General features: G+C 55.9%; 1 protein-coding gene across 1 annotated transcript; it reads right to left on the bottom strand.

Moving 5' to 3' along the window:
- Positions 1-7,442: 7,442 nt before the first annotated feature.
- Positions 7,443-12,947, bottom strand: EDN2 (endothelin 2). Its single transcript, XM_037817472.1, has 5 exons — positions 12,776-12,947; positions 12,279-12,435; positions 10,719-10,841; positions 9,736-9,834; positions 7,443-8,131 (listed from the first exon to the last, which is right to left on the bottom strand). The coding sequence occupies exons 1-5, from the start codon at positions 12,837-12,839 to the stop codon at positions 8,038-8,040; spliced, it is 537 nt and encodes a 178-aa protein (XP_037673400.1). The 5' UTR covers positions 12,840-12,947; the 3' UTR covers positions 7,443-8,037.
- Positions 12,948-13,178: the final 231 nt, after the last annotated feature.

The following is a 13,178-nucleotide window of genomic DNA, read 5'->3' as shown; positions in this document are numbered from 1 at the left end:
AGAGGCAAGGCCAGGATCCAGCCTTCTGCAAAAGGCCAGTGTGGCCACAGGTGGACAGGGAACCAGGCTCCCCCTCTCTAAAATGCCTTCAGATTCAGATGCCTAAAGTGCACACGAACTCCAGAGATGATGCTGTCTTCAAAAGTCCTTCCCCAAAAGCACTTACTATGGGACAGTGGGGTCAGCTGAGGAAGAAAACTGGCCAGCCCCTCTTCTGTCCCCAACCTCCCTGGGGGGCCAAATCACAGGGGCCGGACCAAGACACTGAGGGCAAATGCCAGCTACCTAAGGACAGACCTGTGGCTGAACAGCATCCTGGATACGAGGACTGAACGGCCCTAGAGGGCCTCTCTGGACCACTGGGGGGGTGGGGAGGGGCATGGGTGGCTCTCTAGTCCCTGCGTCCTCTTCAACCAGGGTGGCAACAAGTTTCTCTTTCTCACATGTTTAATTCCATGCAAAGAAATGTTTTTCCCATCAGACCATCAAACAATTAGAGACCAACAAAACCCTGGTGCAGGAAGGCACGTGAGGAAAAGGGCACTGTCACCCATGGTGGTAAGAGTGCAAACAGGAACCATATTTCTGATGGGATATTTAAAATGTGTTTGTCCCTTGATCCAGCGAGTCCGCTTCTGACAATCTGTCCGGTAGTAATACTTAGACATGTGGATAGAGGTGGATAAGCAAGGTGTTTGCTGCAGAATTGTTTATGAAGACAATAAATGGAGGCCATCCAAATGGCATCAGTAGACGTGTGATTAAACAGACAAAGTCCTGTCTGTGCTGGAGAAGCTGTTAAAAATACGATGAAGGTGGATCCAGATTACTGGTCTGGAAAAGTGTCTGTGGTGCTGGGAAAGCTGATCGTAGAACTGTGAGACTCTGTTTCCATTTTGGGATTTAAATTGCCTCTAAAATTTAGATGCAAGACATATACCTGAATCCATAGAAAAAGGCTACATGCTACTATCTTTGGAGTAGGGAGGCAGGAAGGACCTTAATTTTTTTTATTATAGATACTCCTGTATTTTTTCCAAGGTTTTTAGCCACTACCTTTTGTTCATATACTGTATTGCCTTTATAATTTAGAAAAGAAAGTGTTAGGATTTTCACTCCCATTATTAATAGATGGATGCCAGAGGAGGCAGAGACCTGCCTCAAAACCCATGTCGGCCAGGGCTGGCCTGGCCTGGAGCTTGACTTTGACACCACCCAAGGACCCTTCCTCTGCTGCCCAGCGGCAGGGCTTTGGGGCCCCAGACAGGGGCCATGTGGGGATGGGTGGAGAACGGGGCTCTGGGCTGCAGGTTGTTGATGCTGAGCAGAGGGGCGGGGCCAGCTGGGTGAGGGGAGATGCCCTCGTTCCTGGGAGGATCACTTGCATGCTGAGATGGCAACTCCCCACCACTGGGGGTCCTGGCACTCCTGCCCTGGCTTGAGTCTCCTGGCTGTGCCAACTGCAGAGATGCTGCTTGAAGCGCCTCCTTTTGCTCGGAGCCCACTGGGTGCCGCTGCTGGTGCAGTTTGGTTGGTGTGCTGACTGGCTCTATCTCCCTTTGAGGAGGCAGTGTGGCTCAGTGGTGATGGCCATCCTCTCCGGAGCCAGACTCCTGGGGCAGAGCCCAGCACTGCTGTTCACTAGCTGAGCAACCTTGGATGAGTTGGTTAACCTCTCTGCGCCTCCGTCTCTTTATCTATTTGATGATACTAATAGCATCTCCTCATAGGGTCATTGAGGGTTCAGCTAAAGTGCTTAGACCAAATGTAGAAACCCAAGTGTCCATCAACAGGTGAAAGAGTAAACAAAATGTGGTATACTCATACAATGGAAAATTATTCAGCCATAAAAAGGGAATGAAGTACTGACACATGCTACAACATGGATGAAACTTGACGACATCATGCTCTGTGAAAGAAACCAGACACAAAAGGCCACACGTTGTACAACTCCATTTATATGAAATGTCCAGAAAAGGCAAATCCATAGAGACAGAAAGTAGACAAGTGCTTGCCAAGACTAGGAGATGGGGAGTGACTGCTTAATATGTTACAGGCTTTCTTTTTGGGGCGATGAAAATGTTCCGCAATTAGAGAATGGATATACTAAAATTTGTGAATATACTAAAAACCACTGAATTGTACACTTTTAAAGGATAAATTTTGTAGTATGTGGATTATATCTCAATTTAAAAATAGCAAAAAAAAAAGAGAGATTAAGAATGAATATAAAAATGTGTGTGTGTATACCACACAGTGTTATTTTATTTGTGGGAAATTGACCAAACTTATATATGCACCTATGGGGTAAAAAATGTATTATGGTACAGCCTTATGATGATATATTATATAGCTGCAAATAAAATCCTGTTTGGGAAAATTACAAAAATAAAAGTCAAGTGCTCACGATAGTGCCCGACACATATGAAGTACTGTTAGTGCCAGCTGTTACTAGTGAACCACGGAACAACCCTGTGAGGTCAGGACTCTCCTCCCCATTTGGCAGAAGAGGAGACTGAGGCTCAGAGAGGAGACCTGAGGGGGTGGCACTGCCCCCTTCTGATCTGCTACCAGGGCAGCTTTGAGCCTTGGCATCTGGCCAGGCTGGGTGCCCGTCCTGGCTCTGGCTCCCCGCCACTCTGTACCTCTGTTGTCTTATCTATGGAGTGGGAATAATAGGATGCTAGGGAGGATTCTCTGAGCATGTGCAGCCCAGGGTGAGGCCCAGCTGGTGGTGCCGTTACTGTGCCTTCATGGGGCCCAGGTGGCAGAACTGGGACCAAGCGGGTAGAGACCCCAGGAACACTTCCTGCAGCCTGTCCCGCCTGGAGGGGTGAGCCAGCACCCCTGGGGAACCCAGGAAAGGGCGAGTCAAGCAGAGGCCAGGTGTGTGTCCTTTCTCCCTGGGGGTCCTTTCTCTGCCTCCTTGGGGCCTCAGTGTCCCCCTCAGAGCCAGTCCAGCATGGTGGGTATGATGAACACACTCCTGGGGCCAGCTTCCCTACTGTTGCTTATTTTTTTTTTCTTGAAATTGAACCAGTTTAATAAGAATATTATTTTTCACCTGCTGTTGCCTTTTGATGGCATGACCTTGGGCAGGGAGGCTCACCTCTTTAAGCCTCAGTTTCCTTATCTGGAAAACAGAGATAATAGCAGTAGCCACCTCATGTGGGGATTAAAGAAGAGGTGAGTACAGTGTGCTTAGCACAGGGCCCAACACACTGGAATCCCTCAAGGCCCGTTGGCTGATATATTACTCTTAATGCTTTATGAGCCACTGAAGGGGGCTTGGGGACACGTGCGTGCCTGAGGCAGGGGGCTGGCCCCATGAGCCCCTGCCCCCTGGTGCAGTCCCCTCACTCCCTTCAGCTCCAAATGATCGACAGGCTGGGCCGGTGGCGTCCTGGCAGGCCTGTCCTGGCAGCTGCTCCCACAAGGCGAGGCCCGCTGAGCGGCAGCGAATTAATTAGGCCGCATTCTTCTTCCAAGGCTCCCGGCGGGCCTGCACACAGCCCCCTTCCGAGCCGCCGAGGGCTCTTGGCTCGGCTCCCCAGCAGGCCAAGGCGAGGCCCGACTCTGCTCCCCGCTCTGAGGGGCTGGGAGGGCCCTCCTGAGCTGGAAGCAATGGCTGGGGAGGGGCCCGAGGCCAGCTCCCGTCCTGGCTCTCCCCCATCGCTCAAGTTCAAATTCCTGGTCCTGACATTGGATGCCATTCCCAGCCTGGCCCCTGCCGATCGGGCCAGCTGCCTCTCCCTGGACTCCTCCTGTCCCGGGCGGACACCACGCACCATTCCCCATTCCCCCGCTTGTGACGCCAGCAGGTGCCACCCCCACTCCGCCCTCCTCTCGGACCCACCAGCTGGAAGGGCAGCTCACAGCATGTGCCCGCCCCTGTCACTTTACTCTGCCCGGGCCTGTCTTCCCTGCCAGCCTATCAGACTTGTGGACAGCAAGTGTGGTTTGATCCGGAGGTGTGGAGCACTGGTGGAGGGCATTTCGGGTGTGTGCACATTTCACTGGGAGACGTCTTCTGAGGCTGGTGTGTGTGTGTGTGTGTGTGTGTGTGTGTGTGTCACCTGCTGCAGGTCTCCCTGGCCTGTAGCCGACCCTCCCGTGCCAGGTGCTCAGGGCTTGATCTGGTTGGTGCTCAGGAGGGCCCTGCCCATTCCTGCCTGTCCCCATTTCCTGCCTTTCTCATGCCCACTCCTTCTTGTGCTCCTTTCAAGGCGTACAAGAGAGAATAGCTTCTTCCCTGCCACGAGCCTTCACTTATGCTGCTCCCTCTGCCCAGTACACTCTTCTTCTACCCCCTTCTTCACTTGAATGACTCTTCAGAGCTTGTCCTAGATGTCACCTCTTCCAGAAAGCCACCCTGGGCTGCTCATCCCCAGGGACTCCATCCCAGTGTGGATGTCCCCTCCCAGAAAGATAGGGTAACTTAGAAATTAAAAGTCCAAGGTTTAAATCCCAGCTCAGCCCTTACTGGCTGTGTGACCTTGAGCAAGTTATGTAACCCCTCTGTGCCTCAGTTTCTTCATACATAAAATGGGAACAACAAGGCTAAGACCTGCTGCATAATGTTGGTGTAAGGAATCAAGGAGTTAAAGTGTATAAAGTAGTTGGTAAGCACTCAATAAAGGTTAGCTATTATTTCTATCAGAGACTTTAACAGCCTGTTTGCTTGAACAGCTCTTCCACTGGCTGGTGAGGGCAGGGGCCATATCTGGCCTGTGCACAGGAATTGCTTAGAGATGCTTATTCATAATTGCCGAATGAATGGACGGCCACATTCCAATGGTTTACTGCCCTGATAGGCAAATGAGTTCTCTGAACTGAAAACCTGGTTTCTATCTCTAATCAGAGAGCGAGAGAAGGAGAGACGAGCTGATTCCTGAGGGTCCTTTCCTGGGGCATAATTGAGCCAGGGATGGGGGGCAAGGCAGGCCAGAGAGGGAAAGGGGTGGTCTCCAGCCTCACCATGCTACATGCACCTCCAGGCTGCGTGGGCCCAGGAGTCCTGTAAATCGGGGTCCTGTGCCCCCTTCTGCCCTTTCTTCTATCAAAAGGAATACAAAATGTAACTCAAGAAGCCTTGAAAAATATTTACTGAAAAGACAGAAAAAGGTGAGATTTTGTCCCACAAAACCCAGACAGACTTCCTAAAACGTAGACACCTTTGTTCCAGAAGCGGGCTCGGACCTCGGGTACATACAACCACCTGATCCTGCAAATTCCTCATCCCGTGAAGAGAGGAGGAGCAGGGCCAGACCCCTAATGTGCAGGGCCCCAGCCAGAGGCCACCAGTGTCCCCAGTGTCCCCCTGCCTTCCCCTGCTGCCTGGGCCTCCTCTCCTCCCCTTACCCAACCCCACTGCTTACTCATTTGGGTCACTGTGTCTGAATGCTGACCGGGGCCACTGGCAGTGAATGGCCTGCCTCCGCCAGGCCTCCGTCCCACCTGTGGTCCTGGGATTGCCTCCCTCTGACCTGGCCACTGGCTGTTTGCATCCCCTAGGAAGCCTATGGGGCTCCAAGGGGGCAGGACCATTTTGAATGGGCTGCAGGGCTGGCCCTATGTCACAGAGGTGCTCTGTGCCTGTGGGCTTTGGGTACCTGGCTGGGCAGACCCCGTTACACCCATCCTTGCCCTCTGGCTGCACCGTGGTTCCCTCAGAGCCGGCAGAGGCTTTGCTTCCCTGCCTCCTGTCTCCTCGTGCGCCCTGAGCACTGGTGGCATCTTCCCATAGCCCAGCTCTGACCCGGTCCCTCCCCTGCTTGCAGACCTTTCCTGGCTCCCTGTGGCCCACCAGAGAAAGGCCAGGCTCCTTCGCTTGGCCTTCGAGGCCTCTCCGGCTTCATCGCCCAAGGTTCTCCTGTCACCAGGCTCTGGCCCATGGGGTCTTCCGTGAGAACCTCTTGTGTCACCCCCACTTCTGTTCCTTCACCCTTCCTGTTCCCCCAGCCTGGAATTCGCCCCCTATTTTCTCTTTGAGACTTACTCATCACTCGAGGTTGTAGGAACACCACCTTTGTCCAGGAGACCTTCCCTGACCGACCCCCATCCCCGCCCTGCCGGCTGACCCCAATCTCTCCCCACCTTCAGCTCTGTCCCCTTTGTCCCACTCCCTACACTATCACCCTCGACCTGATGAACGGCCTCCGCCTCCTACTGGGCCCTGGGCTGAGCTCGGAACCGCGACTTACCCGCTTAATGCTCACACCAGCCCTGTGAGGTAGGGACTATTAATTTCCCACTTTATGGATGAAAAAGCTGAGGCTCAGAGGAGAATATCTGTCCAGCATCCCACTGCTGGCAGGGGTGGTCCATGAATTCCATCAGTCAATATCTATCACATACAGACGTATCATATGCTCTGGACCCAGAGTGCCTGGGGTGCCACCACTTACTCCCTGTGGACCTCAGGCACATCGCTTGCCTTCTCTGTGCATCAGTTTCCTCATCTATCAAATGGGAATAATGGAAGTACCTATGTCGTAAAGTTGATGTGAGCATGAAATGAGTTCATCTGCATAAAGTGCCAGCACACAGTGGGAGCTCAATACATGTCCACTGTTATTGTTATTCTTTCATGGGGGGTAGGGGGAGTTAGGGCCGGCTGCACGGGCAAGGCAGTATTAGAACAGGGCATCAAAAATTATTTCTCAGTCCACGAGTCACAACCTGCCTCTCCCAGTACGGCCCAGCCACGGGGAAAGGCCCAGTTGCCCTCAGGGGGATTTGTCGGGGTGGAGGCCATGGGCTCAGGTTGCTGCCCTGCTGTGGGTCCTCCAGGGACCCAGATGGGCTGTTTCTGGGGCCTTTGCAGGAGGGGCCACCCCAGTCCTGGGACTCTGGGCCGCTGCTGCCAGAGATGCATCGAACCCCACTCCAGCAGGCCCCATCCATGGCCCAAGGTGGGGGGCAAGGCCAACACCAGGCTGTGCCCTCCCTACCTCCAGTACTGATCATTGACCACCAGGGCTGCACACAGCCTCAGAATCCATCTGGCCCCAGCCCTCACTGGATAGATTTGCACCAGGCCCCATGGCCAAGCCCCTGGCAGGACAGGGGGGCAAGAACAGAAATGAGTCTCAGCACCCCCACATTCTCAACTCCTCCCAAACACGTCTTGGGAAAGGCTTGGACACAGGGTTCTGGATGGGTGGGAACGTAGGTTCTGGAATCCTGGACGTCAAAGCTGCAAATGACTGCCAGGCCTGTGACAGGCAAAGCTCAGAGAGGGCAAGTTAGCAGCCAGAGATGCCCAGCAAGGGTGGGGAATGGGACCCAGGGTCCAGCTACCCGCCCCAGGCCCTTTCTTTCCTTTCCTGTATCCCCCTAACTTCTAAGCGGCTCCTTTCTGAGAGGGGCTTCCCCACTCCTCCCTCAGCCAACATGAAATACCAGATACCATCTCATTATTTATTACAAATAAAGTTCGCAGTTAATAACTGAGAGTCTAAAAAATACATTAAAATAAATAATTGGACTTCTCATTGTTCTTATAGAAAATAAGTTATATACAGACAGATGAAGCACAGCAGACCCTTACCACTAGGAGTGTCCCAGGGACTTTGGGCAGGGAGAACCGGAGAGGACAGATGGCAGCCAGCCAGGACACCAGGCCTTGCGGAGGCCACGTCCAGCCCCCAGGGCTGGCTGAGGTGTGAGCGTCCACCTGCTGCACAGTGGCTCCCGATGGCCAGGAACACCCTTGGGGCTTGGCCTCCAGCTTCACGCACTCCCCAAGCAGTTCTTTCCAGCAGGGCTGTGGGCCAGGAGCCAGGAATCCGCTCTGAAGTCTGGGGGCTGAGGGTTTTCCTGGGCAGCGTGAGGGCACAGAGCTGCCTTGAGGGGTGCTCCCGCACCACGGCGAGGAGCCCAGAGCTTGCATCAATCCCTGCAAGAGGGTCCGACTTGCCGGGACCATGGTCCCATCCCCAGGAAACAGGTAGAGGGTCTTCCACAGGCCCAGGTGGCCGCTCTCCTCCCGTCTCCACATGGGCTTCCTTCCCAACGTTCCTCCAGTTCCCAGCACTATCTCTTCCTCCTCTTAGAGTGCGTGGGCCTGGGCTCCCTCGTCACCTCTTGCTGTCGCCTGGCAAAGTGCATCTTGGCTGCAGAAATATCCCTGGGAATCAAGAAAGGTCAACTTAGCATCTCAGGAGACATGGATTGTCCATGAGCTCCCTGTGTGGGGCAGGGGTAACGGGGACTGGAACCTTCGTCCTGACTCTGGGGTCATGCCTGCCCTGGGGTCGGATGGTGGCCTCTGCTGACCCAGGAAATGAAGTCTGCACCTGAAGGGCAGGCCAGACCAGGCCTGGATGCTTCCCTGCCACAGGGGCTTTGGCCAAGCTGATGCTCAACAGCATCCACTGGCTCAGAACAGCCCAGCAGATCTCCCATGACCTGCCTCCCCACCTCCATCCCTCAGCTTATGACTTGCCTTCCACTTCAGTCTCTATACCTTTCCCCTCACCCAAACTCCACTCATTAAAGTACCACCCATTCGTCACAGTCCAGCTCAAGGCTGCCCTTTCTGGCTGGCCCGGACAAAGTGGATCCTGGGCTGCCCTTTGAACTTGGCTGGGACTCGGGCTAGGACCCTTGCATCATCTGGGTGTCACCCACGTCCTGGCTGATAGAGTTCTAACCTGGGAACCTGCTGGCTCATTTCTGTTCCCAGCTCCAGGAACTTGGGCAAGTGTCTCAACCTCCCTAAGACCCTTTCTCAGTCTGTAAAATAAAAGCAGGCGACCTGCCTTAACTGGTGTGAGGGGTGGGGCTGCAAGGTCAGCGAGGCAAGCTCTTGGCATGCTATGAAGTGCCGTGCATTTGCACAGCCTTATCTTGATTTCTTTCATCCGAAGACAGTTTCTAAGTATATGCTGGGTCCGGACCATCCCACCTTTCTGCCTTTTCTTCTATTTTTCTGCATCACCTCAAAGATGGGAGCTGCTGAGGGGCAGGGCTGGGCCCTGGCACTCCCCAACCCAAGGAGCCATCAGTAATAGAAATAAAAATGGCCAACAGTTCAGAGCTGCCCCTGAGTGCCAGGCACTGCTTCATATACATCTACCCATTTAATCCTTGCAACCATTCCTGAGCTGGATAGCACCGCTGTTCCCATTTCGAAATTAGGAAACTGAAGCACAGAGAAGTTAAGTGGCATGTCCAAGGTCACAAAGCTTGCTTGTGGTAGGGCCGCTCAAATCAGACAGCGCTGGTTCCTGAGGCTGTCTGTTTCACCAATACATGACACAGCTAGATGCCAGGTTTCTGTTCTCGAGTTAGTCTGATTGACATGAATGTGTTCACAGACTTCTACTGTGTGCCAAGCCTCACACTGAGTCATGCTGAGGCCACCGGGAGGAGATCCAGTCTGGGGAAAGAGGGAGGCAGAAGACTGGGCAGCTCACCCCTCCAGACCCCGGCGGGTGGCAGGTGCTTGATTCAGACAGTCCGAATGAAGCCGTGATCTTTCCACAGTCATGAACCTTCAAACGCTCCTTACTCTCTAAGAAAGTCCACGGTAACCAAGAGAGCATAGTGATTAAAAGTGTAGACTCTGGATTCATTCAGCCTGATGCCACCGACTGCTGTGTGACCCTGGGCAAGGGGCTTTACCTCTCTGAGCCTCGGTTCTCTGGGCTTCCCAGTGGGAACCTAATCCTGCCACATGACAGGGGCCAGGCATACAGGCGGCGCTCAGTTGGTTTGGGCGCGCCTTACCTCAGCCGCTGGAGGAGCTCCCCTGGGGTGGCCCCTGCCTTGCCAGCCTGGAACGTGTCTGCAGGGGACCCGCTGCCAGGGACTGCCACAGCTTCAGCCCTGAATGAAAGATGTTAGAGCCTGAGTGAGGGGCTGTCCGGGGCCCCACAGCCACCTGGCTGCAGGCCCAGCCCAGCCCCCACCACACCCCCCATCCGCCCTCAGGAGCAGATCCATTTCCAACCCCGTGCACCTGGCATCCTTCCTTTCCCAGGTGGGGTGGGGATCGAGGAAAACTGAGCTACCGGGAATGTATTCTTAGCCTCAGAAAAAGGCAGGTGGGTGGCCAGCCTTCCCAGAATCTGGCCACCTGCACCCCAGTGAGGCCCTCTTCAGGGGAAACTGAGGCAGGGGTGGAGCCCCGGCTCGAGTACCAGAGGAGGAGTTTCTCATAAACCATCATAGGAACTGGAGCTCTGCTTTTCCCAAATGCTCCAAGCAGAGGAGGGAAGGAAAAAAGCTCCCCCCCCCTTTTACAGCTGGGAAAACTGAGGCCCAGGGCAGGTAAGGGGCTTGGCAAAGGATGCCGACAACTCTGTAAAAACTGTGGGATTGTGCCATGGCCTCCCAATTCCAGATGTTGTTTCTCCAAAGAGCAAGCTCCAAAGTCCCCTGGGCCTCAGATCAGAATCCAAATCCAGGTGGACTCGGTCAGACAGACCGAGGCTGAGATCCCAGCTTTTCTTCTGACTAGCGGTGTGGCCTGACAGGACATGTCCTGTTCTGTCTCTGGGCCTGAGCTGCCTCCACTGTCACCAGGGGAGAGTCCCTCCTGCCCAGGAGTGAGGGGCTCAGGGTGGACCGCCCAACGACCTGGGGCAGCCTGGGACCCTGCGCGTCCCCCACTTGGCTCCTCTGCTGGGTCTCCTGGATGACACGCTCCCCAGGGCAGATCCAGGCTAGAGCACCTGCCCCTGAGCCCTGCAGGCTGGGGGCCCACCTACCACAGCCTTCGATGGCAGAAGGTGGCACAGGCGGGGTCCCTGGCACTGTTGCACTCGCAGCGGCTTGGCAGGGAGCGGCGCCGGCGTCTTGGCGGGTTTCCCAGGCCGTAAGGAGCTGTCTGTCTGTGGGTGGGCAGCCAGCAAGGTAGTGGTGGAAGGTGGAGGGAGGGAGACAGAAAGAGAGAGAAAAGAGATTAGATAAACTATTACCGTGGGTAAGCAGCGACCATCCGCACTGCATGCTGCCACGGCCACCCAGGCCACCAGGATACTAGCCCCTGACCTCAGGAAGCCCTGCCACTGACAGCAAGGTCCTCCACAGGTGCTGGCAGCCCCGGACAAAACCCCTTCCTCCTGGGCTCCTGTCCCCCAGGTTCAGCTCAGACAGAGTTCCCAGCCTAGGGTAGAGGCAGGCTTTGGAAATTGTGGTCCCACCTCGGCTGGGATCTAGGGAGTTTCTCCAACCCCTCTCCCCTCCCTGACAGGACCTCAAGCTGATAGAGCCAGGCTGGTCCCCCTGGATTTCTATGAATGCCCGGGAGGAAGGGAGGAAACACCCCATGTCACAGCAGTGAGCACCCAGGCTCGCAGGGAAGCTGCCCATGCCAGTCACCCACTTGCTTGGAGAGGCAACCAACGTGCCTCGGGATTTTAGCTTTAAAATATTGTGTGGGGGTGGGGTTGGAGTGCGGTGTGCAGCGTCATCAGGTAGAATTGATTTCCGATTCAGAGTCTGCCCAAGGCAGACAGCGGGCAGGGCAGGGGACTTGTGGCCGCCAGCCCAGCACCTCGGGTCACAGAGCTAATTTTAGACAATGTGGTTGGAGCTGTAATGACAAGGAGGTCCACCCAGCACGCAGGGACTGGCAGGGTTCCCACCCTGAGCAAGTGTTTGGATGGGGATTAGCTCCACACACGCTTACGTGCTGGGCTTCTCTTGCCTTTTGCAATTTGGGGAAGGAAAAAAAAAAAACAAAAACACACACAGAAACTTCAACTTGAGGTATGCAGAGGCCCCGAGGCAGCCCGGGTGCCGGCAGAGCAGACAGCACTGAGCTCCCATCCTGGCTCCACCAGGTGACACAGGGCAGGCTCCTCATCTGTCATTTGGGGACAGTAGCTGCCTGCTGGGGCAGGTGGGGGGCTCAAGAGATGATGGTGCACGTGCAGTACTTGGCACAGGGCCTGTCTAAGTCAAGACTGAGCTGTCATTTATCACATCATTCTTGGAGGACAATGAGGAGGCAGCACGGCCACCCGAGTTGGAGCTCTGCCATCCATGGATCTCGGATGGAGTCTCCACCCTACCTTCCTGTGTGATCCTGGGGAAAGCACCTAACCTCTCTGAGTCTCAGTGCCCTGATCTGGAAAATGGGGTCAACACTTTCTAACCAGGCGATTGTGAAAATCCGCAGGTCGGCCCCCAAGTGCTGTCGGCTCCCAAGTGCTATCAGTCCAACACCCCCATTTGGAGTCCTAAGGAGAGCTGTACTGTGCCAGCGGCCCCCACCAGGGCTCCCATCCCTAGCAGCTCCCGCCTGGCTCCCCAAGGCAACTCACCCTGGAGTGTTCACCCAGATGATGTCTAGGTGGCAGAAGTAGACGCACTCCTTGTCCAGCCAGGAGCTGCAGGAGCAACGCCGAGGCCGCAGGTGGGTGCCTCGGGCATGGGGTAGGGGCACGGGCTGCTCCGGGGCTGCAGGGGCTTGGCCCTTCCCTGCGTGCACAGGAGGGTGAGAGAGGCGGAGAGGTGGGTCAGGGCCCCTGGGATGGCCCGCGGTAGGGGCGATGGGCCGTGCCCCTCCTCTTGCATAATCGAGGAAGTTGGCACTGTCTCTGCTCAGAAGCTCTGCTCCCGGGGGAAGCCCTGAGCAGCTGTGTGGGAAGGGCCAGCCGCTGCCCCGTGCCTGCTGCACCTCTGCACTGGGGAGCACAGCGCCACTGGGACCCTGCCCCTGTATGCCCCCAGCTGGCTGAGGGGTCACCGCAGCCCCGGGGAGAGACGCCGATGAACTGCCCCAGGGGCTGCAGCGGCGGGCGAGGTCAGGGCGGCTCACCTTCGTGCAGGGCCACGAGCAGGGCTAGGGCGACGGAGCACCAGGCGGTGGGCACAGCAACCATGGCGGCGGCGAGGCACGAGGCTGGCGTGGAGCAGGGAGCGCCTGTTGCCAGTGTCCTGCTGCCCAGCCGAGCCTGGAGCTCAGTGACTCGGTGCCCTGTGTGGCGCCTCTTATAATACCAGGCACCCCGCCCCGCCCCTGCGCGTCCAGCCCTGCCTCACTGCACCGGCGGGCTGCGAGCCAGGGACACCGCCTCCTCCCCAGGCGCCTGGCCCGCCCCGGCCTCCTTGGGGTGGGGTGGGGGTGGGGGGAGAAGTGGAGGGAGGCCCGGTTCCTCCCACAGCACTACGCACACCTCTGGGAATCCTGGCTTTCCTGCAGCTTCCAGGGGCCCCACGCA

The sequence above is a fragment of the Choloepus didactylus genome, chromosome 2 (assembly GCF_015220235.1).
Source record: "Choloepus didactylus isolate mChoDid1 chromosome 2, mChoDid1.pri, whole genome shotgun sequence".
NCBI classification, from domain to species: Eukaryota; Metazoa; Chordata; class Mammalia; order Pilosa; family Megalonychidae; genus Choloepus; species Choloepus didactylus.
Note: the sequence above shows the minus strand (reverse complement) of the source record. Positions and strands in the feature narration are given on the sequence as shown.

Bases quoted from the DNA above. Each gene is read 5' to 3' on its own strand.
- EDN2 (XM_037817472.1), bottom strand. From the start codon at position 12,839: ATGGTTGCTGTGCCCACCGCCTGGTGCTCCGTCGCCCTAGCCCTGCTC. The intron at 9,835-10,718 runs GTAGGTGGGCCC...TCTTTCATTCAG, and splicing joins TTCTGCCATCGAAGGCTGTG to GGCTGAAGCTGTGGCAGTCC. The intron at 8,132-9,735 runs GTAAGGCGCGCC...CTTGATTCCCAG, and splicing joins GAGCTCCTCCAGCGGCTGAG to GGATATTTCTGCAGCCAAGA.